This window comes from Hippopotamus amphibius, chromosome 14, assembly GCF_030028045.1.
Source record: "Hippopotamus amphibius kiboko isolate mHipAmp2 chromosome 14, mHipAmp2.hap2, whole genome shotgun sequence".
Classification (NCBI taxonomy): domain Eukaryota; kingdom Metazoa; phylum Chordata; class Mammalia; order Artiodactyla; family Hippopotamidae; genus Hippopotamus; species Hippopotamus amphibius.
This window is the reverse complement of record NC_080199.1, coordinates 64,233,858-64,258,728: the sequence shown is the minus strand read 5'-3', so window position 1 is coordinate 64,258,728 and position 24,871 is coordinate 64,233,858. Positions and strand designations below refer to the sequence as shown.

At 37.9% G+C, this 24,871-nt stretch overlaps 1 protein-coding gene across 3 annotated transcripts in view; it reads left to right on the top strand.

Moving 5' to 3' along the window:
* The first annotated feature begins 3,762 nt into the window (after positions 1-3,762).
* INTS6 (integrator complex subunit 6) overlaps positions 3,763-24,871 on the top strand; it is an 82,821-nt gene continuing 61,712 nt past the window's right edge. The window contains exons 1-5 of one of the 3 annotated variants that reach the window (XM_057707339.1): positions 3,900-3,953; positions 4,341-4,418; positions 4,534-4,699; positions 5,216-5,365; positions 24,647-24,736. In XM_057707339.1, coding sequence (XP_057563322.1) covers positions 5,246-5,365; positions 24,647-24,736 — 210 coding nt within the window. In that variant the 5' untranslated portion in view covers positions 3,900-3,953; positions 4,341-4,418; positions 4,534-4,699; positions 5,216-5,245. Of the gene's footprint in view, positions 3,954-4,340; positions 4,419-4,533; positions 4,781-5,215; positions 5,366-24,646; positions 24,737-24,871 lie in introns of all 3 variants that reach the window. The other 2 variants (XM_057707337.1, XM_057707336.1) reach the window with 2 other exon arrangements.

Sequence of the window (24,871 nt, the reverse complement as noted above, 5' to 3'; positions counted from 1 at the left end):
AGTTGAATTCAAGCAATTTAAATATGCATATGATGAAAATCCAGTTATCTATACTGGTGTCATACAGTTTTTTTCCCCTTTAGTTTGCAGATTTATTTTAGGAGTTTTAAGAAATGTAATAACTCTAAGGGTATGTGAATTTTTAAAGTTATTTACTGAGTACTACTAGATGCTAGTCATATACATTATTCTTATACTTTAAGCATATAGTTCTTAAATCTGCATTATTTAAGATTCACCCGAACAGCTTTTTAAAAAATGAGATGTTGGGGGCCCATCCCAATTCTACTGTATCGCCTTCCTCTGGTTTGGGGGATTTGGTACATTCATTATTATTTTTAGGCTCTATTGATAATGCTGATGTGCATCTCCTGGCCCAGAATCACTGATTTAAGCCATCATCAACTAACAGCTCCATTGTCAACCAGAGTCACTAAGAATAAATTTGGCCTATTTCACCATTTTGTCTAGGGACCACTCGTCAATGCTTCCTGGTTTCGGACTGCCTCTTGATTTGCTGCCTATGTATGTCCTGATTTCTTTCCTGTTCTGCCTTGGGGCCTTGCCTTCCAAGACTTCTGGGCTTCTGAGCTGGAAACCTGGCCTTTGATTTCAGGTGCCACCACATGCATAGGTTCTCGTTATACGCTCCAGGTTAGCTCCTTGGACTTGGCTCTCCTGACCTTTGCATCTAACCCTGGCCCTACCATACACCTCCACTTATGACCCAGTGCAACAGTGGGCCAACTCCACGGAGTCGGGGAAGAAAGACCATGGTGGCTCCATTGGAGATGATTTCAAATAACTGCAATGGGTAAGGTCATTATTAATGCATACTCATCTACTTCACTCTAGTTTGGTTCCCTTCAAATACTGCTTTGTACTCAGCACCCTAACTAAAAACTCCAATTTATATGAAAACAAATTCTTAGCCTGGAATAAAGGCTCTCTACCATCCAGACCTAACCTACCTTTCTGGATCTTATAGTGTTCTTTGTGTATCTGGTGCTCCAGCCTAGCTGAACTTGATTGTTCCCCAGGAAGCCATCGGCAATGCTGTGCTAACTTCCTTTCTTTACTCATTTGCAATGTCTAGGAGTGTTCACCAGCAGCTTCTTTTCCTTTACCCACATACCCAAATCCTACCAATCTTTTAAAGCAGTGATTCTCAAACCTGAGAAACATAGAAGTTCTTATGATGCTAGAAAATACATTTTCTGACAGGCAGGAGACCACAGACCACAGTTTGAAAAGCACTGATAGACAAAACTGAAGAGCAATTCTATGAAAATCTTTCAGTTGCACATTATCACTTTGAAAGAAAAAATTTGTCTTTATAATTAATAAAAGTTTGTATATTGTCATTAAAAAGAAAACAAAAAATTTAAACTATCAAAGAACTCTAATTCTTATCTCTGGGGTCTAGGATCCCAGTTTGAGAAACACTGCTTTAAGGCACCCCTTAAACTTACTGACCCTGGAAAATGTTCTTTCATTTCCCCAGGGAAATAAATTTTTCTCTTTTCTGAATTATTTAGTATCTAATCACTTTCTTCTCTGTAGTAGTTAATAATATGTAGGCAATATTCTAGAAAAACCACAAGCTCTTTGAAGGCAGGGACATATTTTAATCATTTTTTAACTCCACTGGTCCTCAGCAATTATTGGATGTGAGCTCTGTACTCCACCTTATTTAGTAGTCCAAATCTCTTACACATATTTTACTCTTCTATGGTACATACTCACAGAACACTGTATTACTGAAATAGCCCATAAATTAACAAAAATTCAGAGGTTGTCTTAAATATTAGGAAAAGTCCGAGTTATAGAATTCAGAATTTTAAAAAAGTGCCACAAAACATGTCTGTCCTGTGTTAAGGTAATAGGAACAGTTTCTTTAAGTGACCAGTAGGCAAATAACTAAGAATTTCAGGATAAACAACTGAAATGCAAGGCTAGTAGGAGAGGCCCTGTAAATCTCTACACGGTCTTATGCAGGTCGTATGTCCCTAATTCAACCTGTATTTTAGGCAATGTCTTCACGTTTTCAACTAGTATATTTGAGGAAACTTTTCCTCGGACATTTAGGAGAGGAATAATTATGTCATCAAGCCTGATGACAGGGGCTGGTTTCACGCGAGGACGTCTTCCCTCCTGCAGTACGTGGATGAGTCTGAGCTAGCATGTAGTGAAAGGAAAGAGCGCTGGCGGGGGTTATGGAGAACCCATGCTATGTGTCACCTGGGCAAGCCAAGTCAGTTTGTACATTTAAAAACAAGAGGAAAGGACTATGGTTTCCTAAAGTCCCTTTTAAAGCTCTGACACTGATATTCTATGGCCCTTAGTAAACATGGCTTGTGAGAGGTTATTGCCTTGGGTAGGACGGGTTTTTTTTCCCCGGGTATAAAAAGGGCAATAAACTGTTTATCGATACTTTAGTCTTCCCCCAGTGCCCTTTTAGGGTTGAATTAGGAAAAAAAGGGTTTGTTCCCTTTTTGGTGGGTCCTCTACCAAGAGGGCTCCTGGCCAGGTCCAGCCCTCACCCTCGGTGGCTGCCCAAGGCCGAGCGAGGCTGCGGGCGAGGCTTGCCCCTCGTCCCCGCTCCCCAGCGGGAGCGGTGTGACTCGCGGAGGAGATTAGTCCCTGGTCATAAACAACCTCTCACTTCCCCTCCCCCGCCCGGGGCCCGCCCGCGCTGGGGCCGGCCCTCCGAGGCCCAAGGAACCTCCTCCGACGACCGCGGGCCCCGAGCCCTGCTCCTGAGGGCGACCGCGGGACTCCCCCGGCTTCTAACCCGGCGTTGGACCACTCTACTCATCTCCTCCTCACTCGCCCACCGGGGAAGGGGTTCGCTACAGCGACCTCGGAAAAGGAGCAGAGACCAGCCTCCATTTCCCTTCCCCCGACCCCGATCACCTCCAACAGCCAAGGAGAGGCCGCCGCGCCTGACGCGCAGACTCACAGCCGCGGCCGCCCTGCGCGCGCCGACGCGGCCCCCGCCCCCACACCGCGGTCCTTCCGCGGCCTGTCCCCGCCCCTTCCCGGAGCCCGCCTCCGCGTCTGCCGGCCCGCCTGCTCGCCCCTCGCGCTAGCTCTCGCGCGCACCCGACGCCCCGCCTCCGCGCGTGCTCCGTAACTGTTCGCGGAGCCGGCCTCCAAGCTTCCCCCGCCCCTGAGCTGTTTGAATATGCTAATAAGAGGCCAAGGACCAGCCAATAGATTAGCGGGGCGGTGCATCACGTGGCTCGGGGACGTGTCAGAGGGCGGAGCCTCTGCAGCCCCTGCCCGAGTTAAAACCGGAGTGTGAGAGAGAAAAGCGCTTCAGTAGCGAGAGGGGCTGAGAAAGTGGTGACACCGCCGGGGTGCGGAGGGAGTCCCTGAAACTTCTCCCAACAGCCCCAGGGCCAATCTCCCCTCAGCCCACTCCCCTCTTCGCCAGCTCCCAGGTCCCCACTCCCTGCACCGGGGGTGGGGTAGGGAGCCAGGCCCGTCTCCCGCTGGGACACACACAGGGGCCGGGAGCGGGGACGGGACCCCCGAGGCGGGGGGGACGGACCGACAGACAGACGGCCGGGCGCCCGCCCCAGCGGGCAGGCAGGCAGGAGGAGGCGGAGGCGGGGGTACGGCGGGGAGGACTGGGTCTGGGGAGTTTCCTCTCAACTATCGGGGGAGAAACTCCCCGCAGCCGGAGGAAAGACCCAGACGGTGTTTTCCTCCCGGGGGCCGTGCTCCCCCGCCCCGCGTAGCGGCGGTCGCCGCCGCCGCCGCCGCCACCGGCGCCTCCACCTCTACCATCTCCTCTTTCTCCACCACCTCGGGCCCCGGTGTCCCCGGCCAGCACTATGCCCATCTTACTGTTCCTGATAGACACGTCTGCCTCTATGAACCAGCGCAGCCATCTGGGCACCACCTACCTGGACACGGCCAAAGGCGCGGTAGAGACCTTCATGAAGGTACCGACTGACCGAGCCCGGGCAGCGACCCCGGCCCGGCGGCCCGCGGGCGGCAGGGGTGGGGGGAGGGCGGCCGGGGGCGGCGAGGCGGAGGTGTCGGGGACCTGACTGCGGGAGCTGCCGGGCTCGGGGACCCCCTCCCCCACCGCGCGGGCGGGCGCTGCGAGCCGGGCTCGGCCCGGGCCCGGGCTCGGGCTCTGGCCCCGGGCGGTGTGTGGGGGCCGATCTGTGTGCGGGGGGCGGCGTGGAGGGGTGGCTGTGGCGTGTGCTGTACTGTGGGGGGCGGCGGGGCCGCCGGGCGCCCCTTCTCCGCCCGGTAACCTCGCCCGTGTGCTTCCCTCTCGCCCGCCCTGTTCCTCCTCCCGTCCCCCACCCGCTCTCCCGCAGCTGCGTGCCCGGGACCCTGCCAGCAGAGGAGACAGGTATATGCTGGTCACTTTCGAAGAGCCGCCCTACGCTATCAAGGTAACAGCCCTCGCCCTCCCCCTTCCCTTCCCTTCCCTGTTCCTTCCTCTCTCACCCTCCCCGCCCCCCCATTCACCCTTCATTATGCTCCCCTCCCCCACCCGCTGTGCTCCAGGCGCTGAGGTCTTTTCCCCTGCGGGCTCCCACCCCCTCCCCCGCTCCGGAGCGTCCTGGCGCGGCGCGGAGTCGCCGGGCCACCGCCGTCCCCTCCCCAGCCCGGCCCGGCGGCGGCGGCGGCGGCGGCGCTGCGATCAACATGGCCGACATTTCCCCTCCGCGGCGTGAGCGGCAGCAATGAACTGTGGGGGATATTTATTCAAGTTAGCCCGAGTGACAGCCGGGCCCGGCAGCGCCGAGCCTGGGTTTGCATTAAAGGGGAATCGGCCCGAGGCTGGGGCGGGGGCGCGGGGGGCCGCGGGGCTGGGTCTCCGGATTCGCCCCGAGAGGGCCGCGGGCCGGCGGGGCGGCTCCAGGTGAACTTCAGAAGTCCCGCTCACTTCTGCTTTCCACCCGTACCTTTGCATCCCCGACTTTGGGGTATGAGGTTGGGGAGTACATTGCCCGGGGAAGTTGTAAAGTATTAAGGCTGGTAGCTCCCGAAAGCTGTAGAGCCAGCAGCTTTATTCTTGGCCACCTTTGGAAGAGACTTTCCCCAGCAGTGATACGGTATTGACACGTTACCCAAAACCATGCAGTGAGGTGAAGCAGCTACTTGGTGAACGGCAGGTTGTAACGGCCGTCCGTGTGTACATGGCTTTAAAAGATGAAAAAAAAAATTCTTACATTTTTCTTTTCAGGCTGGATGGAAAGAAAACCATGCAACGTTTATGAATGAACTGAAAAACCTTCAGGCTGAAGGACTTACGACTCTTGGCCAATCCCTAAGGACAGCTTTTGATTTATTAAATTTAAATAGATTAGTAACTGGCATAGACAACTATGGGCAGGTAGGTTGAATATTAAGGTGGAAAAACAGTTGATTTTTCTTTTTGTGGAAAAGCAATCCAGGCCAGAAACTATATAACATGAAATATAAGTATAAAACATTTCAGATTAAAATACAGTATGCACATAATACAAAAGTGAAACTCTGACCACACTGTATATGGTTTTATAGCCCTCACTTTTTCTTCTTAAAATGTATTTGTGTTCAGAATTCAAATCTGAGTTCATTGCTATAAAGTTGACATAAATTTAGTTTTAATCTCTTGAAGTTCACTCAGGAAATAAAAGGGAAAACATCCTGCCTCACCACACTGAGTTTCTCTGATACTCTACCCACAGGCAGTTGTGCAACAGTTGCAATGACTTACAGACACTAGTTGATAGTGGTCTTAAAATGTTAGAGGAAATTATTCTATTTGTTGTATCAGAGTTTAATTTAACCATGTTGTATAACTCTAAAAGGTAAGAAGGTTTTCACTGTAGTGCAATAACTCGCTGAGTACATTAAGATTTCTCAGCTTTTGAAGTGTGTCCAATAAGCCACTGTGCAGGAAGAATTCTGAAGCCATTCTTGAATTAAATGGCAGGTCCAGAGTTTTGTTTTTAAACTCCAAACCCTTGGAAAAGAGACTGAAAATGTGAAAGAAGCCTTCCTTTCTCCCTTAACTCCCCCTGTTCTTCTGTTGCACCGCTGTTACCTATTTGAAGATGAGACAAGAGCTTTGAATCACATGATGGTTCACCATGGGATAATGCAAGGTGGTCCATTATAACACTTTTTGAGATAACTGGCCTGGAAAGTAAAAGATACTGAAGAATGTGTCATGTTACACATAACAAAGGAATATTAAATCCACGGAGTTCAGTTTCTGTGTTGTGGAAAGCACTATTACCACAGTGATACTTTTAGGTATACATTTTGTTCTTGTTCCCAAGTTCCATGAGCCACAATTTTCATGAGTTTCACAAATTTCAGGGAAATTCTTCCCACAACTACAGCTTTTGGTTTCTTTATATAGAAAGAAACAGAATTGTTCCCTTGTTTTAGAAATGTTTATCCTTTACTTAGGGGTCACTATTCAGTGCCTGAACATCTTTGGAAATAGTTGAATGCAGTCCCATTGCATTTAAAGGATAGGTTGCAACTTGGAGTCACTTTGTTTCCTTTTTTATGGAGTTGCACTTCTATTGTTTAATTAGTAAATGTGTATTTTCTTACACATTAATCTTTTTCTGTTTCCACTTTCTATGCTGCTTTATTTTTCAGCTGTTAGTAATTTAGGCAGATTTGCCATGAACTTTTCATTTTGTTTCTTTAAAATAATTTATTTTCCTTTCATATTCCTTTGTTATCTGTAGTGCTGTATGGTCTTATTGCTTAAGGTTTTGATCTTAACTTTGAGTTCAAAGACAGATATGAAACTTACCATTATTCAATTATCCTTATTTCCTTATTGAACGTACTTATCATTATTTGGTTGTCAGCTTGTCAATGTATAGCAGAACTATTAATTTTCTGTTTTTCTGCATCACATTTCATAAGTGGGAAAGGCATTTAGACACATTTACCTTCTACCTCCTATTAAAAATATTTCTTAGTTGTTTCCTTAGAAAAAACTGTTATGGAGAAGCTGAGGACGCTTGTAATTTAAACCTGTATTTTCCTTTTCCCAGTTGCCACCTTCCACCAGAGAATGCTTAAGTTCTTGTCCATAAAGCTCACAAAAAGTTTGCTGTGCTCTTACCGCTTTGACCAAGAGAAGAGCCTGGAGATTAGGAAGTTTTTGTGTGTTAAGATTATTAACTCAACAAGGGGGAGAGATTATATTATGCCTTTCAGTTATTTTGATGAATAAGCAAGGATGCAAGGAGTAATATCCTGAATTGGCATATGAAGGTGACACTAACATTAAAACAACTTAGGAAGCCACAATTTTCCAAATGAAAATGACAATAATTGAGTCTAATGATTATCATTCTAATGATTAATTAGAAGAAAACATCTTTCCAGAAGATGTTTTTCATCATAATAGTTTTTCTTGCTGATTTAAATATATATTTTCTATTAAAAAAAAAGGATAAGTTATCAAGAATTTTGGATGTCTCAAATATTTAATACTGAATATAGTTAATGTATTTTCTTTGTAAGGTTATCTGGCTATTTTTTTATGGAATACTGGTATTCTTTAACCTCAGTGCTTCTACTTAAATATTTCCCCTTCCATGCTCTATACTAGGATCTGTGGAGCCTACAGTACTAAATATTTGTATATAATCTCAGTTGTTTAAGGAAATGAGAAAAGGTGAGCTGGATGAAAGAGCATATTGATTTTATAGAGCATCTAAAAACCTTTATATAAGTTTCTGAATAATTTTTCTTAAACACTTAAGTGGGGTTTATATATATATTTGTATATTTATATAATAGATACCTCCACACATTTTCCCCCCAGCCACATACCTGCACATATGTGGTTTCCATAATCAATTCCAAGAGTATTTTTAATATCTATATCTATATTGCATGTGTTTAGTTAGCACGCCTGCAAATAAAACATCTTTGAGATGTTAGCTAGGATACTAAGAGAACTTGCAGCTTATCAGTTAAGGTTAAAGCAGCTGAGAAAAAAATGATCCTTGGTGAATGTTTTCTCAAGCACTTTGGATATCTCACTAACAAGTTCCTTGCATATAGAAGTCCTTATAAATATTTAATTTTGATAGTCTACCATTTGCTGATACTTCTACAATCATGGAACAGTGTGTAGTCAGTCTTTTCCTTATACATTATAGTAACAGCTTTTTAAATTGTTTATCATTGCAGCTAAATTTGATATTTTTTTTCCCACATGTGTTCACCAGAGTTTCAAATAATGCTGATCTTCTGAGAGCCACTGAAAATTTGAACCTGCCTTAATATCTAAAGTTTGGACATGTATAAAGGTTTAGAGGTCTTATTAAAGTTTCATATGTAGATCGGTTTATTTTTCATGGTTTTCCAAATTGTTCTATTTTCTGTCAATGTTTTCAACATTGTTTATTATTATTATTATTTTTTTTTAAATTAGGTTCCAGTTAGGTTTAGCCGCTAAATATTCCTCTAGCCTGCAGTTCATCATTTTTGTCACTGGACTGATTCCACACTCCTACTACTCAGTATACTAGTAATGATTCAATTGTTTTAGGACTTAGAATAGTACCTGATCTACTACTCTATGCCTCTGGTGAAGACAGTCCTTGAGTAATACCATAAAAAGGAGATATAATATGTGTTTAATTTTTTGAAGGTTTTCTATTCCAAGTGTTTACTTCATTGAAAAATAGTGGCTTTTAGACAAGATCAGATTAAGTGAATCTTAGGGAGAATGATGTTAGCCAATTTTATTCTTCAGGATAAAGAGCTATTTGTGAACTTAGCAGATAATTCAGGGAGATTTTTAATAATACAGCTTTTTTTGCTTTACCAAAGCAGTATCTATTTAGTTCTCAGGTAGTACTTAATAAAGGCTTCTCTTTTAATGTTGGTAGGTAAAGTAATGAAAATTTGATTCCCATTTGGGTTTTTGTTTTCCTTTAGGCTATCTAGAAATAAGTAAACAGTAGTTTGGTATTTACTGACCTATAGATAACTTTTCAAAAGAAGGTAGATTATTGTACTTGAATATTCTGTGCTGAATATGAACTGGAGACATTTTTTAAGTCCCTCAACTTTTTTTTCTAATTTTTAAATTGTGGTAAAAAACATAACATCAAATTTACCATCCTAACTATTTTTAAATGTACAGTTCAGTGGTGGTAAGTATATTCATATTATTGTGCAACCAATCTCCAAAACATTTTCATCTTTCAAAACTGAAAGTCCTTTTAAAACAATAACTCCTCATTTCCCCCTAACTCCAGCCCCTGGCAATCAAAAGAATAGCACATTCTACTTTCTGTTTCTATGAATTTGACTACTCTAGGGATACCTCCTATGAATATAGTATTTGTTTTTTTGTGACTGACTTATTTTACTTAACATAATGCCCTCGAGCTTCATACATATTGTAGCATGTGTCAGGATTTCTTTTTATGGCTAAATAATATTCCATTGTGTGTGTATACCACATTTAAAGTTTTTTTCTTTATATACCACGTTTTGCATGTCCATTACCCTGTTGAGGGACACTTTGGTTGGTTTCACCTCTTGGCTTTTGTGAATAATGCTGCTGTGAACATGGTGTGTAAATATCTCTTAAGATCCTGCTTTCAGTTCTTTTGGATATATACCCTGAAGTGGAATTGCTAGATCATATGGTAAATCTGTTTTAAAAAATTTAAGGAAATGCCATACTGTTCTCCATGAAGTTTGCACTGTTTTGTATTCCCACTAATAATGCATAAGAATTTCAATTTCTCCGCATCCTTGATAACATTATTTTCCTTTTTTCTAATATTAGCCATCTAATGGGTTTAAGGTGCTATCTCATTGGTTTATTTACATTTACCTAATTATTATTTATATTGTACATCTCTTCATATGCTGAGTGGACATTGTATATTGGCTTTGGAGAAATGTCTGTTCAAGTCCTTTGCTTATTTTTTAATTATTTTTTTCCTTTATTGGTAGGAGTTCTTTAAATATTCTGGATATTAACCCCTTATCAGATGTGCAATTTGCATTTTTCTCCCATTCCATGGGCTGCCTTTTCACTCTGTTGATTATCCTTTTTACAGAAGTTTTAATTTTTGATGTAGTCCAATTTATTTTTTTTTGTTTCCCTTGCTTTTAGTGTCATATCCAAGAAATCATTGCCAAATCCAATGTATTGATGCTTCCCCCGCCTATATTTTCTTTCAGGAGTCTTAGTTTTAGGTCTTACAGTTACGTCTTTAATCCATTTTGGATTAATTTTGGTATATGGTAGAATGAAGTAAGCTTCATTCTTCTGCATGGGGACATCCAGTATTTCTAACACCATTTGTTGAAGAGAATGTCCTTTTCCCTTTGAAAGGTTTTGGCAAGTCTCTGAACTTTAACCCTCCTGGAATTATTTTCAATAACTACTAATGGATAGGGGACGCTATAGTCAAACTTGCTTAAATGTTTTTTCTCCATCTTTAATTGTGTAAAAGAAGAGCAATGGCCAGGAATGTGAAAATTGAATTCCTATTCTGACCTTGACATTGAATTACTATATCACATTGGGCAGTCACTTTACTGCCCTGTGCCTCTGCTTCTTTATTTCTCAAATTGCCACTAATGAAGTCATTTATACTGGTATAGAATCAATGAGAGGCTGAAATGGGATGGTATATTAAAATGTAGTTTAAAAATTATGAAGTGCTCAGTAGACACAAAGCATACTCTTCTCCCCTCAATAGATTATTTGTCTCCAATTTTCTATTATTTTTCACCTTTGAATTTGAAATTAGTGGTAAAAATCTGGTGATATTTAAAGCTGATTTTTATTACATGCTTTGAAATTTGTTAGTAACGTATTAAGTATACATATTTTTTGGTGGGGGGGGTGGCTTTATATTGCTTCCTGGGGAAGCAGTGTGGAAGGTAAATATAACTTGATCAAAGTTGTCTTAATGGCAGTTGATAAGCAGGGATAAAGTACAAGCATGGTATTTAAAATAAAAAATGTTAGGGGCTTCCTAGGTGGCGCAGTGGTTAGGAATCTGCCTGCCAGGGCAGGGGACATATGTTCGATCCCTGCTCCAGGAAGATCCCACATGCCACGGAGCAACTAAGCCCATGTGCCACAAAAAAAAAAAAACCCCAAAAACAATGTTAAATGAAAACTGAATGAATGTAATTCAGATAAGTCAGAAAATCATTCTTTCATAGGAATGCAAATTAGAAAAGGAATCTATAGAAGACAAAAGCACGTTTTAGGATTCTTTCAAATGGGGAGCTCCCCCTAGTGCGTTTAAGATGAGGTTTACACAAGTTTGATATACAAGGAACTTTTGAGGAGCACATCTATTAGATAAATCAAGGGATGTTTTAATAAGAAGGTATGACTGAGCTCAAAAATAACATGGCTTTGATTTATTTCCTATTGAGCATTAACTTTAAAGGTGATAATTTAAATGACAAATTTCAAGACCCAGGTTTTATTTTCTTTGAAAACACTTGCTATAACTTATCTTCATAATTTTATACTCTAAATCTCTTTTCTAAAGGGTCAAAAAACCACCCTGGTGTGATTTTTTTTAAAAGGAAATGAAAAAGAATATCCTAAAGACATCATTGCATTCTAAATTAGAAATTACTGAAAATAAATCAAAAGTACAAAAGGTAAAAATAATACATTCCATTTCTTCAGAGATTTTTATTTTCTCTTTATGCAAAAGAATGTCAGTAATTATGTATTAAAGTGTACAGCTGAAAATTAAAAGGCCAGGAACAAATATTTGAATGAAAGAATTTTACGTATTCAATTATTTTCAATTGATTTAACGTCATTTATGGTCAGAATTAGCTAAGAGTATTGTTTAGCCATGTTCGTGTTACGGGTTTCTCCAAGGAGATTGTACAATATTCTATAACCTGGAATTTTCTTAAATATTTAAAATTATTTTCAGTCATCATAATCCTTCACTCAAATTTATACTCTTATAAATAAAATCATCTTGGTGGGTTCCTTTTCTATGGTTGATCAGTGCTCACATATACCAGCCCTGTTTTCTTTAATTCAATGTAGTTTTATTTTTTAATTCTTATCTTGTTTTTGTTTTTTTGGGGTGGGCTGTGTTTTTTTTTTTTTTTTTTTTTTTTTTGGTGAACCCTGGCCCACAGTAGTGAAAGCGCCAAGTCCTAACCACTGGATTGCCAAGGAATTCCCTGTTTTCTTTCATTTTAAAGAAGTAATTTTTTTATACAATTTAAGTTTTGTTTAGCTCTATTATTAATCTGTTTAAGCATGGTCCCAAACCATAAAGTACTGAATTTTGGGGGTTTTGTTTTAGTTTGTCTTTATTCCCTGATCCCTCTTCTCTCCCCCAACCTTTTTTGTTGAGATATACCTTAAGTACACATATTCTATGTATGAAGCTTAGTGAATTTTTAAATACACCCTTGGAAAAATAAGTTGAACTTTTTGCATCTACTGACAGAACTTTTCATTAGACTTTCTGTAAGTATTATTATGGTTATTGTTTCCTGGGGCTTTAGAATTGAAAGTGACGTTAGACTCCATCTTCCTCATTTTATAAATGTGGAAGGTTAAGGCCCAGAAAAGTTAAAATGCTAAATTTCTTCACATGAAATACTTCAAAAGAGAGCAGTTGGTTATAAAACAGTTGTGCAGATTTGGTTTGTAATTTGTATTTTATTTAAGAGCAAATTTTATTTAGAGGTATAACCAGTAGATCTGAGTCTCTTTGTGGGGGGGGGGGGGGTGGGCGGGCGGTATCCACCTAGCTCTCTAATGAAATATGCATTCTTTCAACTCCTCTGTGAAAAGCAGGCATTTCATTTTGTCATTGTGTTACACTTAGCTTTTCTTGTATTTGTAACACAGTGGTAAAATACTGTTACATTCGGTTGAATTTCCTTCCCACTCCCTTGCCCCCTCCCCCCCACTCCTTGGAATATAAAAAGAATGTGAAGGTGGGGAATAGTTGACAGGATTTTATACCATTATTTTAAGGCCTGGATGCTAACATATATATATTTAGTGGCACTTTTTGATTTTGTTTGCATAGATTATTAAGTTTCTGATGTAGTTAATACAGGACAACTTTTCCAGTGTAGTATGCCAGTCAGTATTACTGCTGTAATTATAAGTTTTTACCTGGACAGTTTTATAATTAACTATCGATTAGTGCCCTTTGACATAGGATACTTTTGAAAATCTCTAAGCATCATTTTTTTTTTAATAAATTTATTTATTTTTATTTATTGGCTGCATTGGGTCTTCGTTGCTGCACACGGGCTTTCTCTAGTTGCTGAGAGCGGGGGCTACTCTTCATTGTGGTGCGCGGGCTCCTCATTGTAGTGGCTTCTCTTGTTGTGGAGCACGGGCCCTAGGCGCGTGGGCTTCAATAGTTGTGGCACATGGGCTCAGTAGCTGTGGCTCACGGGCTCTAGAGCACAGGCTCAATAGTTGTGGCACACGGGCTTAGTTGCTCCGTGGCATGTGGAATCTTCCCAGGGCAGGGCTCGAACCCGTGTCCCCTGCATTGGCAGGCGGATTCTTTACCACTGCGCCACCTAGTAAGTCCATCTAAGCATCATTTGTAAGATTCAGGAAAATCTGTTTGGCTCTATGAATTCCCAGTCCACCCATGGGTTCCTGGCAAGTCATGTAACTCTCTCAGCCTCAGTTTCCCCATTAGGAAATAGAGATAATCTGTCTTGCAGGATTGTGATGAAGATTGAGTGATATACAATATAATTTGTCATTATAATACACCTGTGCATTTCCTTTTATTTGAATTTTAAAAATTGGAATTATGGGTACATAGAGTATTTTATCTAGCTTTTTTAAGAATAAGAAGTGTGGTGACAGGGAAAGAACTGCTTCGTTGGAACTAGTTATGCCTGGCTCTGCTGTAGCTTATGGTGTATTGACTGACAAGTCCCTTAACCTCCCTGAGCCTCAAATTTCTCATCCACAAAACAGTAATAATACCAATCTTGAAAAAGGTTTTAAGGATTGGAAATGATATTTGTTAATCATCTAACAAAAGCTTTCTAATCTGAAACCTTTGAGGAAAAAAAAGTTTTTTCATAACCCAACATACATACATCACAAGAAGCTAGACTTAGCTGTCCAGCAGTTCCAGCTAAAGTAAAATTTCTTGCCATAGGGAACATACTGGTTTTTGGCTTTGAATTGATGCTCTATAGATTACTCCCAAAATACTTTCCCCTTGGAGTTACAAAAGTCTTTTCCCCCAAATCTCTAATTCTTATTCAGAAATGGTTTGATAATGATGAGTACGTCAAACATATTTTTGATTTTCAAAGCATGAAAAGTTTTAAGCTTTGAGGAGATTTAGATCTCAGCCCGTTTTTAGGGATTTGTAACAGTATATTTTAGAATTCAGGTTGGTGATGATTAGGATGGGGTAGAGGACATTCTTGTGCAGAAGAAAGGTCGAATGTAAAATGTATGATCCTTTTTATTGTTTGTAATGTAGTTTTATGTGGGAAAAGAGCATAATAGGATGAGCCTAGGAAGGATTATTTTATGTGATGATATTTCTCTTTTAGGGCCTATGAGATTTGAAATTTGATTATTGGTATATTGAGAGAGAGCGTTACCTAAAAAGTATTTGAACTTAAAAATCTTATAAGTAAGAGGATTACTTGTAATCAGAGGACAAATTTATATCAGCCTAGTGATGACTTATCAAAACTTATTCTAGGTCCTACGTACGCTTGCCTTTTTTTATCTGCGCCTTAGAAGGAAATGACATTTTAACATTTTCCATCTATTAGTTTTGTTCAGATAAGCTGGGGAACATGTTGAGGTTCTTGGAAGGATTATATCATCTAAAGAACTTTATTGTAGAAAGGAAAACAGTTCTGAGTATGTGAGAAAAAGTAATTATAGCATTAGCTATTAGGTAATGTAACTTGTAACTAGTTATTGATGGGATTGATTTTGGCATGCTAAAGCAAAACTCTCCCTTTGTCTTAAAGCTGGTGAACCTAGTTAGATATTAGGAAACATCAACAAAGTCTTCTGGTTATTCTGGAGTTTAAATGCTGGAAGCATCCACACTACTCTGAAAGGATTAAAAGCAATTGATTATTTTTAATCACAGAAATTGAGGATGATTGAGTATGCAGTGCTCTGTGAAAGTTAGACTGCAAACCACAGTGGGTGATGTTTCAAAGGCTGGGTCCGGGTAAGATGATGACAGACTATAGTACTTTTGGATTATTAGGAGTAAGCAAAGTGATGTTTTTGTGGCTGATGTAATGCCTGAGTTGTGATGGTTCCTCATCCATTTATGTACTTTGGAAGGTAATAACTAACGTGAAATTCTGAATATTTGTTATACATTTTTGCCAATCCCATTTCTCAAACCAGTAAGGAGGAATACCCAGGTAATTGTATCCAGAAAATTGGGCTTAAATCAAGTAGTAGAAAGAGTAAAACATCTTTACGTGTAAATTTTATTGTTAATCCAGAATAGATAATGTCTAATCCCAAACAAGATTATATTGAATGTAAATCCTAAAGGTAAAAAAGAGTTATCTTGTCATGTTCCTAGAGCTTCCATTTCAGTGAACTATAGCATCAATCAAAAACGTGTAGCAGTCTGTGCAGGCAGCCACCCAGCCATATGTGACGTCTGCTTTTTCATGAGGTTCATTTCTAACGTAAAACTTGGGTGGATTTGTATGTATAGTTAGGAAGGCTTATAAAACTTTGCTTTTAACACTAGAACCCAAATATTATGTGATCAGTTTTCTGTTTCCAAAATATGTCATTTGTTTTGAAAAATTCAAATCTGTGAATACTTGGGAAGGTGTTTAGCACAAGCATAAATAAATGTTTGAATCAGAATCAAGCAAGAATGAATTTCTAGAAACTCTTTACTCAGGTATATATAGCTATATAATGGATTTGGAGAAATTTAAATACTTCCCCCTAAAAAAACTTACTGAAATTGGGTTACCACAAACTCTTTCCTAGAAAATGAAAATTCCACCTTTTTTTTTCTTTTTTACAAAGCAGGGCCCCTTAAAACTAATCTCCGTTATGATTTATCCAGTTAAATTATTTTGAGCTTGACCTTAAGCCATAGCGTATGGGAAACAACAGACTATTAGTTTTTCCAAGTGCTTATCATGAATTATTTTCCTTTATTAAGCTAGATACTTTATTGCTAACTTAACTGATAGGCAGTATTAGGCAGTTCTTCATTTTCCGTTCAGTTTTGAAGATACTTAGGTAGAATGCTGTGGTTGAATTCTATCTTTTTTGTAGGACAGCTGTTGTGTGTGTGAATGATTCTTTTGAGAGCATGTTCATAAGTGTGGATATTTAGAAGGAAGTAATGGTAATGGTTAAAGATGTGATCTAATCAGACTTTTGCAGAAGTAGTATCTGTAGGTTTGGTGGTAATCAGCAACCCAAGGAGATGTTTATTTTTGATAGAACAGGCAGATCTGTATGATTTTTTTTTTTTTTAAGGTCAAATTAATTTTCAGCATTATTGCTGTATAACTTTACCTGTCCTGGAAAATGTGTTTTCATCTTGGCTTTTCTTTTTTTTACTTTTTCTGTTATGTTTCTAACATGTTGTTTCGTTTTGTTTAAATTTTAATAATTTTATTTTTTTTGGCTGCACCATGCAGCTTGTGGAATCTTAGTTGCCTGACCGGGGATCAGACCTGGGCCCTTGGCACAGTGAGAGCACAGAGCCCTAACCACTGGACTGCCAGGGAATTCCGTAACGTTTATTATTACATGCTTTGCTGGAATTAAGTTAATACCACACAATCTGTTTAATATAATGGATGTATTAGGTTCTTTATTCAGAATGTTCGTATTTCTTAAGTAAAATTATATTTCTGATACCCTCATTATTCTTTTTACGCCTGTATAAACAGTTTGCCTACTTCGTTTTAAATAATTCTAAAACCAATTATTTATTTGAGTAATCTTATCCAAACTTTAGATTCTAGTTTAGATGTAAAACTCAAAATTCTGTGAAATTATTTATATTTAATATTTTAGATGTATTGAATTTATATTACTGTCCTTTGATGCACTAATACTTAGTCTTAATAATTATCGAGTTTCTTTAACATTAATTTTTCTCACAAAGTCAAGCTAGTAATTCTTCAGTTCTTATAGTGAATATTTTTTACATTATTACTACAGTTGAGCCTTGAATGACACAAGTTTGAACTGTGTAGGTTCACTTAACATGCAGAATTTTTTCTTACATAATACAGTACTACAGTCTGGCATTGGTTGAATCTGAGGTTGTGGAATCACAGGTGTGAAGGGCCGACTGTGAAGTTCTTTGTATGTTTGACTGTGCAGGGGTCAGTGCCCCTCAATGTTGCGTTCAAGGGTCAGCTGTATTTAGCTTATTATTTAAGTCAAATCCCAGCATATTGCTGCTTAGTCATTATGTTAAAATAAATATGAGATTCCCTCCTTCTTTTGCTCGTCTTATTATTCCATCTGTTTCTAATGCTATTTTTTTTTTAATAAGGAATTAAATACGTAGATAAAGGAACTGTATTGGTACACAATTGTATAATGGAATTACTTGAAACTAAAAATATATTTCTTTTAATGGGGATTTTTAACATGTGTTTCTTTAGTTTATACTTTAATGTATTCTAAGTACTAGGTTTTTATACATTAGCAGATTTTTTGAAAAAAGTTTTATTTTTGGATACTAAGCACATTTTAATTTTAAAGAGTACTTGTTTTGAATATGTAATAAATGCATATGGTTAAAAAGTTCAAGCATTAGAGAAAGTTATACAGTTGCTCACTTCAGTTCTTCAGAGGCAACATGATTAATCAGTTTATAGTGTATATCCTTCAGAAATCTTTTGTATGTAGTCAAAGGTATTATTTTAAAAGCACTAATTTCTTATGATGAATATCTGAGTTTTTAACATCAAAAGGTATATTTATGCCACACCACTTGGGATCTTAACTATGAAAGTAATCTTGCTGAATTTGAAAACAAACATAAAACTTGTAATTCTGGCCTTGGAATATTGATTTTAATGTAAGCCTTCTGGGCCTTTACTGACTTAAATAATTATTATATTTTGTTTGGAATGTATAATTAACCAGTTGTGTCTTCATCCCTGTAATATAATGAACGTCCTCACCCTTAAAAAAAAACCTAAACAGTATTAATGATAGAATTATTGAATAGAAAATATAATTTGTACATGAGAACTGTGATTTAATAGGTCTTATTGCTAGAGTTTGAGGCTAAAATAAAGAAATGGAATTGATTTAAAGAAAAATATTAAGTATCCAAATGTTAGTACAGGTAGTAAGTAGATATTGAAAAAATTCTGGTTGTTGTATTCAAATGTCTGAAGTTTGAGTGATATTGAACTAAAGAATGTTATTTATTCTGGTTGATTTGTGTTGCAAAGTATATAGTAAAAGCTTCTTTTCTAATTCTATATAGTTATAAAAGTGTTCATTAGTATTATGACTAATAAGGCTTTGGATGTGAATTGCATTCTAAGATACTTTTTTTTTAGAAATAAGCTTAAAGTAGAAGAATATGTTTAATATGAATGTTTCTGTATTTTATATTTTTATAGAATCTGATTTTTGACAAATTATAAAGGGGAGTGTCAGGAAAAGCTTCTAAATGAATATGAGGTAGTTTATCATATTTTAGAAGAACATATATTGTTACCTCTTTATTATCTGTGGTAATAGAGGAAAATAGGGTAGATAATGCAGGCTTCATTTCTTAATTTTGCTATTTATGTAAATTTCTACAGAGATGTAAATAAAGGGAACCTAAAACTCTAGTCTTGAACTTAACTTACAAAATTTTGAGCAGCAATCCTGCTAGGAACTTATTGTCCAGTATATGCATGAGAACCTTTAGTGATGCGGTACTCATTTCTCAAGCTGCCCTTTCCATTTCTTTACATTTTTGCTTGTCGCTGTAATTTACTTGAAAAGGAAGTTTTAGATTGAAAAAAGAGCACAGGCTATATCTGAAAGTTTTTGATTTTCTTCTAGGTAATATACTTTAAGTCTAGACATAAATAATGTTATACATCTTAACATCTTTTTTGTTGATTTCTATTGGCCGTAGCTTTCCTGGCACAGAGCAAAATAGCTAGCTGATAATAGATGTGGGTTAGTTGAAGAAGCTGTCACAGGAGAGCCAGAGAGCAGATCTTTGGTGCACATTTTCCCTGCTCTGGGAAAAGTGTAGTGTGTACAGACACATGGCTATCTTTCCGGGATTTGTTTAAAGCACTGTCATGGTGGAGCATGGTGGCACGGGAAGAAAACTTGAGCCCTTTGGTCCTACAGCAGAGGTAGCCACTAAAAGTTCTGCTGAATGCTCAGAGGTAGCCACTAAAAGTTCTGCCTTCCTTTCACTTCGGAAGGTAATAGTTAAGACATGTTTAAGGGTACAGTAAAATTCCTGTGTCCCTTCCTCCTACATTTTAAGTTTCCAAAAATTCTGATTCTGAGAACCAGGTTAGTTTATATTTGAAGATAAATTAGTCCCACTTTTACATTTTCAAAATTGTTTTTGCTAAATAACTTGTTTTAACACTTTCAAAAGCATTTTCTTTGTAAAAATGAGATAGGTTTTAGTGGAAAAGATCTACTTACTTTAATTATAGTCTTTAAATTTTCTTATTGAGATTTTATGCCTTAATTTGTTTAACACCAAAATAATGTTAAATTATTGAGAGAACTTACATGAAGTGAAAGTTTTTGTGTTTGTCTTTAGCGAAACTCTTTTACCTGAGACTTTTGACTGATATTAGAATCAAATTTTCTAAATGACAAGATTTCCATTAGTAAATATCTCTAGAGGTAGAGTATTATACTTTGTGCTGTATTTTTTGTTACATGTCTAGATTTCTTTATGCCAAGAACCAGTGTTCTGAGAGTAAAACATCTGCGTTTAATTCTGCTAATGGCAAAAGTAAACTTTTAGTCCCTCTACTGGCTGCCTTTGTCGTAGCAGAGCTTTAATTTTTTTTTTAATTTTTGTTTTGTTTTTTTATTGTTTTTTTCCCAACTCTTAGCTAAGATAAAGGCTAACTTTATGATCAATGTGAATTTTGAGGCAAATTCTAATATGAACTGTCCCCAAATTGAGTGACTTCATAAACATACTGATTAAAAATAAAAATGTAAAAAAGTGACTTAAATATAAAGATTTGAGAGTTATTAAACTGCAGAGGCTTGGCCCTGAATAGCTAAAAACATTATATTACATTGGTTAAATCATAACTTTAGACTTTTGAAATGTTAAATTACTTTTTAATCTTGTGGTACTGGCATACAACCAAAAATATGTTTTAGTTTGCTGCATAAGAGATAATGTCAGAGAAAGATGCCAGTTATTTGTATGCTTCTGCCAAGAGTACATGTATTACAAAAGGCAGAGGAGGAATAGCTTAAAACTGTATATAAGAAAACTTTATTGGTGCAACATGGTCTGGTCATTTTCTGCAAGTGATTTAGAAATTTATGCTTAGATAAATGTTAATACAGTAGTAGTATTTTTATATAGAGGTTGGGATAATTCTTCCCTGAAGAAAAAAAAAAACCCTCCTTTTGTGTATAAATGACATTCATTAAATCATTCTAATTTTTATCATAAGTAATACTATTACTTTTCTTAGTGTGATTCTTGGCTAAATTCTTCCACCTTAGAAAGGAAGGGATCTTAGGCACCGTAGAGTTAAATGAGTAAATAGGTGAAATGAGGATGGCCATATTTTTCTTTACTTTTTTCTGCCTTTGATCTTTACCTGTGTTTTCCCAAATTTAGTCATTAAAAACAATATTTATTATTTTTTATTTGTGTAGTGTCTGAAAGTTGATTGAAGTTATGTAGTTTTCAAAAGTAAGTTATATATATATATAGCATTTTGATATCACAGAGCAACAGGAACCTAAGTAATGGAATAGTCCTACTGTACATAGTTAATTTTGCTGCAGATAGAATATATTAAATAAAACCAGACTAATTGTAATAACGTTCATTGTTGCGTGAATATGGCACAATCCAGGTTAGTGTAGAATTGTATTCAAGAGAATTTAGCTGCTACCAGTAGGACCTTCATATGCTGCAGAAAGACCATGCAATTTAGAGTTGGAATCATGTTCTGGCATTGCCAGTTACAACTGTGTGGCTTAGGGTTACATTGTTTAATCTCCCTGAACATTTTACCTCACCAAGTTTTTAGGGTCAAATGAGATGAATATAAGTGCTTTATTGTTATTATCAAGCACCTGGTTATTACAGTAATTTCAGGCATAGACTCTGAAGAGTATCATGTGTATAAGACTCTAGTATAAACGTATCAATTAAAAGCTTTGTTATCAAGGAAAAAGTAACCTTGATTTTAGTGTTTGAATTTAGCTTAAATTTTGATAACTCAAAGACTTTATGCTAAATTTTAATACATTTGAACTTGAATTTTAGACATTATGGTTCTTAAGAAAGTATGTATTAGTTTTTGGATGGGCAGCATTATCCATAAAGCTCTTAATAACCGTAGATCATTGTTGTTTAATTACAAATATGACCAATCCTTTGGCATTTGGAGGATAATTCTGATCATGCTCACACAGAAATAGGAATAGATGGATGTCCAACCTTTGATCAGAAAATATGACTTTGACTTAGGTTTAAATGTAAAGGTGATACAGAGACACTTTTGGAAGTATTTAGTCCACACTCTGGTGGCATTAATAGATTTGCAGATTTGTTTTTCAAAGGAAGCAGGTCAGCCAAAGTAGTTTTAGCTTAAGGGTGGAAGTAAGATATAGTAGTTTTGAAGATACTAAGACATCTTGATTTTCTTTATCTCCCTTTGCCAAGTTTTGAGCTAAAATGGTATCTGTAGAGACCAGGAGTGGAGAGTTATTACACGTGCATAGGTACATACATGTATTATGTATGCGAGTAGAGATTATGTATCATGCACCTAATACAATTGCTGATGTATGCTAGCCACTAAGTAAATGTTTGAATGGCAAACGTAAAGGAATGGACAATGCTTCATTGTGGTGCACAGGCTCCTCACTGTGGTGGCTTCTCTTGTTTTGGAGCATGGGCTCTAGGCACGTGGGCTTCAGTAGTTGTGGCACATGGGCTCAATAGTTGTGGCTCACAGGCTTAGTTCCTCCATGGCATGTGGGATCTTCCTGGAGCAGGGATTGAACCCATGTCCCCTGCACTGGCAGGCAGATTCTTAACCACTGAGCAACTAAGAAGTCCCAACATCTATATTTTTTGAAGCTTGTTGAAGTTTGGGTAATTCTGAGTGGCTCTGTGAACTTGGGCAGGTCTGTATTAGGCTATAATCAGTGAATCAGTGACTATTTAAGTGTCCAGTGCCCAACTATTTTATGCCCAGTGCTGAGGAAGAATTATGACATGATCCTTGCCTTCATTGTATTCAAACATAGGAAGCAATAGCAAACAGTAGAAGTCGGTGTATTTTTAAAACAATGTAGTTAAAAACATGTAACAAAATTTACCGTATTAACCATTTTTAAGTGTAGAGTGTGTTCAGTAGTGTTAAGTATATTTACATTGTTGTGCAAGGTGTTATATATTTAAATTGAAAATATGAGGAGAGGATAAATCCTGTAGGGAAGTGGTATTCAAAATGAACTCCATGAAAGCACTCCAAATCCAGTTTTATTTGAGGAAACAGCATATTTTTATTTATTTAAGATTGAAAACTACCACTAGTAAAATTTGGAAAGGGAAAGGGGTGAATTATTCAAGGCCAGAGTAATCAGGGAAGGTTTCAAGGCAGAAGAGGAAGACTTAAACTGGGCCTTAAAAAATGATGGGGGTTTGGATGGGTTGTGGGCAGGAAAAGGAAAAGCATTCTACATGAGGGAGCCAATCAAAGCTCAGAGGTGGGGAATGAACATTGCCTGTTTCTGGACTGAAAAGAAGATTTACATTATGAGACTTTATTGTTTATGTTGGGGGTGAATGGTGTGAGAGGTCGCATAGTGTAATGTAATGTTTCCCAAAATGTATTCTATCTACCATGAATGTTGGAGAGGAGGAAGGGAAGGAAAATTCATGTCTTTTTCCTGCAAGGTTCTAGTAACATTTGAATATGACTGCACATTTGAGAGCTTTTAGAGGTTGTATCCAACATATTTCAATTTTATTTGACCAGAGGAAGTTTTCTCTACTTGGAACCATTGTTTCTTGGACACCAGTTTGAAAAGTGTGTATGCCGCTTACATACACTTACACTTTCTTGACTTGATCAAGAAATTAACTATACCAGATAATCTCCCTGCTCCCACTTTGCAATTAGGTTATAGTGACAACTACTGTATGAGAAGTGTTTGTAAACTCATTCAGCAAATATGGAGTATACACTGTAATCTGCTGATGATTGAGGGTTATATAAGTGTAAGGGAAATGTTACAGAACCATAAGATGTTACATACATAAAACCCTTCTACATCCTTGCTATTCTATGTATGGGCAGTGGGCATTAGCATGTCCTAGCCTGCAATCTTGTTAGAAGTCTTTTTCCCAGATCTGCTGAAGCAGAGCCTGCATTTTTTAAAGATCTCCAAGTGATTCATATGCACGTTAAAATGTGCATTTGTCATATGCTGGTTTATATCATACCCAACAAAACTTTGTTCTGTCCTGTCTTGAACACTGTTAGTAGCAGAGAATTTTAAACACAGGGTTTACCCTCTTGAAACTTCTCTACCCTTTGGTCATGGTTTTGTTTTAAAGAGTTACACAGAATGTGCTTTAAAATATCTCAAATGAGAGTCATTTATATGTAAAAGATAAGCTTATGTTTATCTGAGTCCCTAACAAAGTGTGTCACCTAGAATTGATCATAGTACTCATAGAATGACTTGGCCAGAGATTTGAATGGAAGTTAATGAAGTTATTTCACCTTAACTATAGAGCGTTTAAGAGCTCTGTGCCACACTGTGGTCCATTGCCTCTGCTGCTGTTTTTTCACTCCTCTCGCCAAGCAGTTTCTTGAAGTAGCCATCTTTCTTAATTTTAACTTTTCATATTGGACTATTCTTAAATTTTGCTAAGCTCAGCGTAGGCCTGGTGTTTCCTTAGAACCAGCTCTTAGAGCCCGTCCATCTATATACCTAGTCACTTGGTTAGATACTTTGATTATAGGCATAGATTACTTGGTAAATGTTCACCTAAGTATTTTGCCTTCCTCTTTAAGAAGTTTCTTAAAAAGATTATCTATTTATTTTAATTTGTAATGTCTAGATATGTCAAATCTTCAGAATCTAACTGTAGGGTCCCTTTCAAGAAGTTAAATACTGTTAGGTACGTAAATATTGATGCTCACTGTAAAAATTAATACGAAAATGTAGAAAGAAGTTAAAAATTCTTTTTTTCCTCTTTCTAGTCCTAACCCTTCAGGGTTAACCTCTGTTTAGTTTACGTTTCCTTCTAAACTTTTTAAAAAAATGTACAAAAATTATAAAAACCAGAAAGGGGGATTTATATACTGTTCTGAACAGTGACTTTTTACTCAGAAAAATTCAACTGATTTCTAGACCATAATATGATCAATGTGTTTGTTTTGACTTTAGGGAAGAAACCCTTTTTTTTTGGAGCCAGCAATAATTATTACAATCACTGATGGGAGCAAGTTGACTACTAGCAGTGGAGTCCAGGAGGAGGTAAGTTACGTTCATATCAGCATGGGTTATGCAATACAATCAGAATCCTTACTTGTGTATACATTGTAGGATACTGAAACCTTAGGTAGGTTCTCTTTTTATTCGATGTGGTCTAGAGTCATCTGGCTCCTAGAA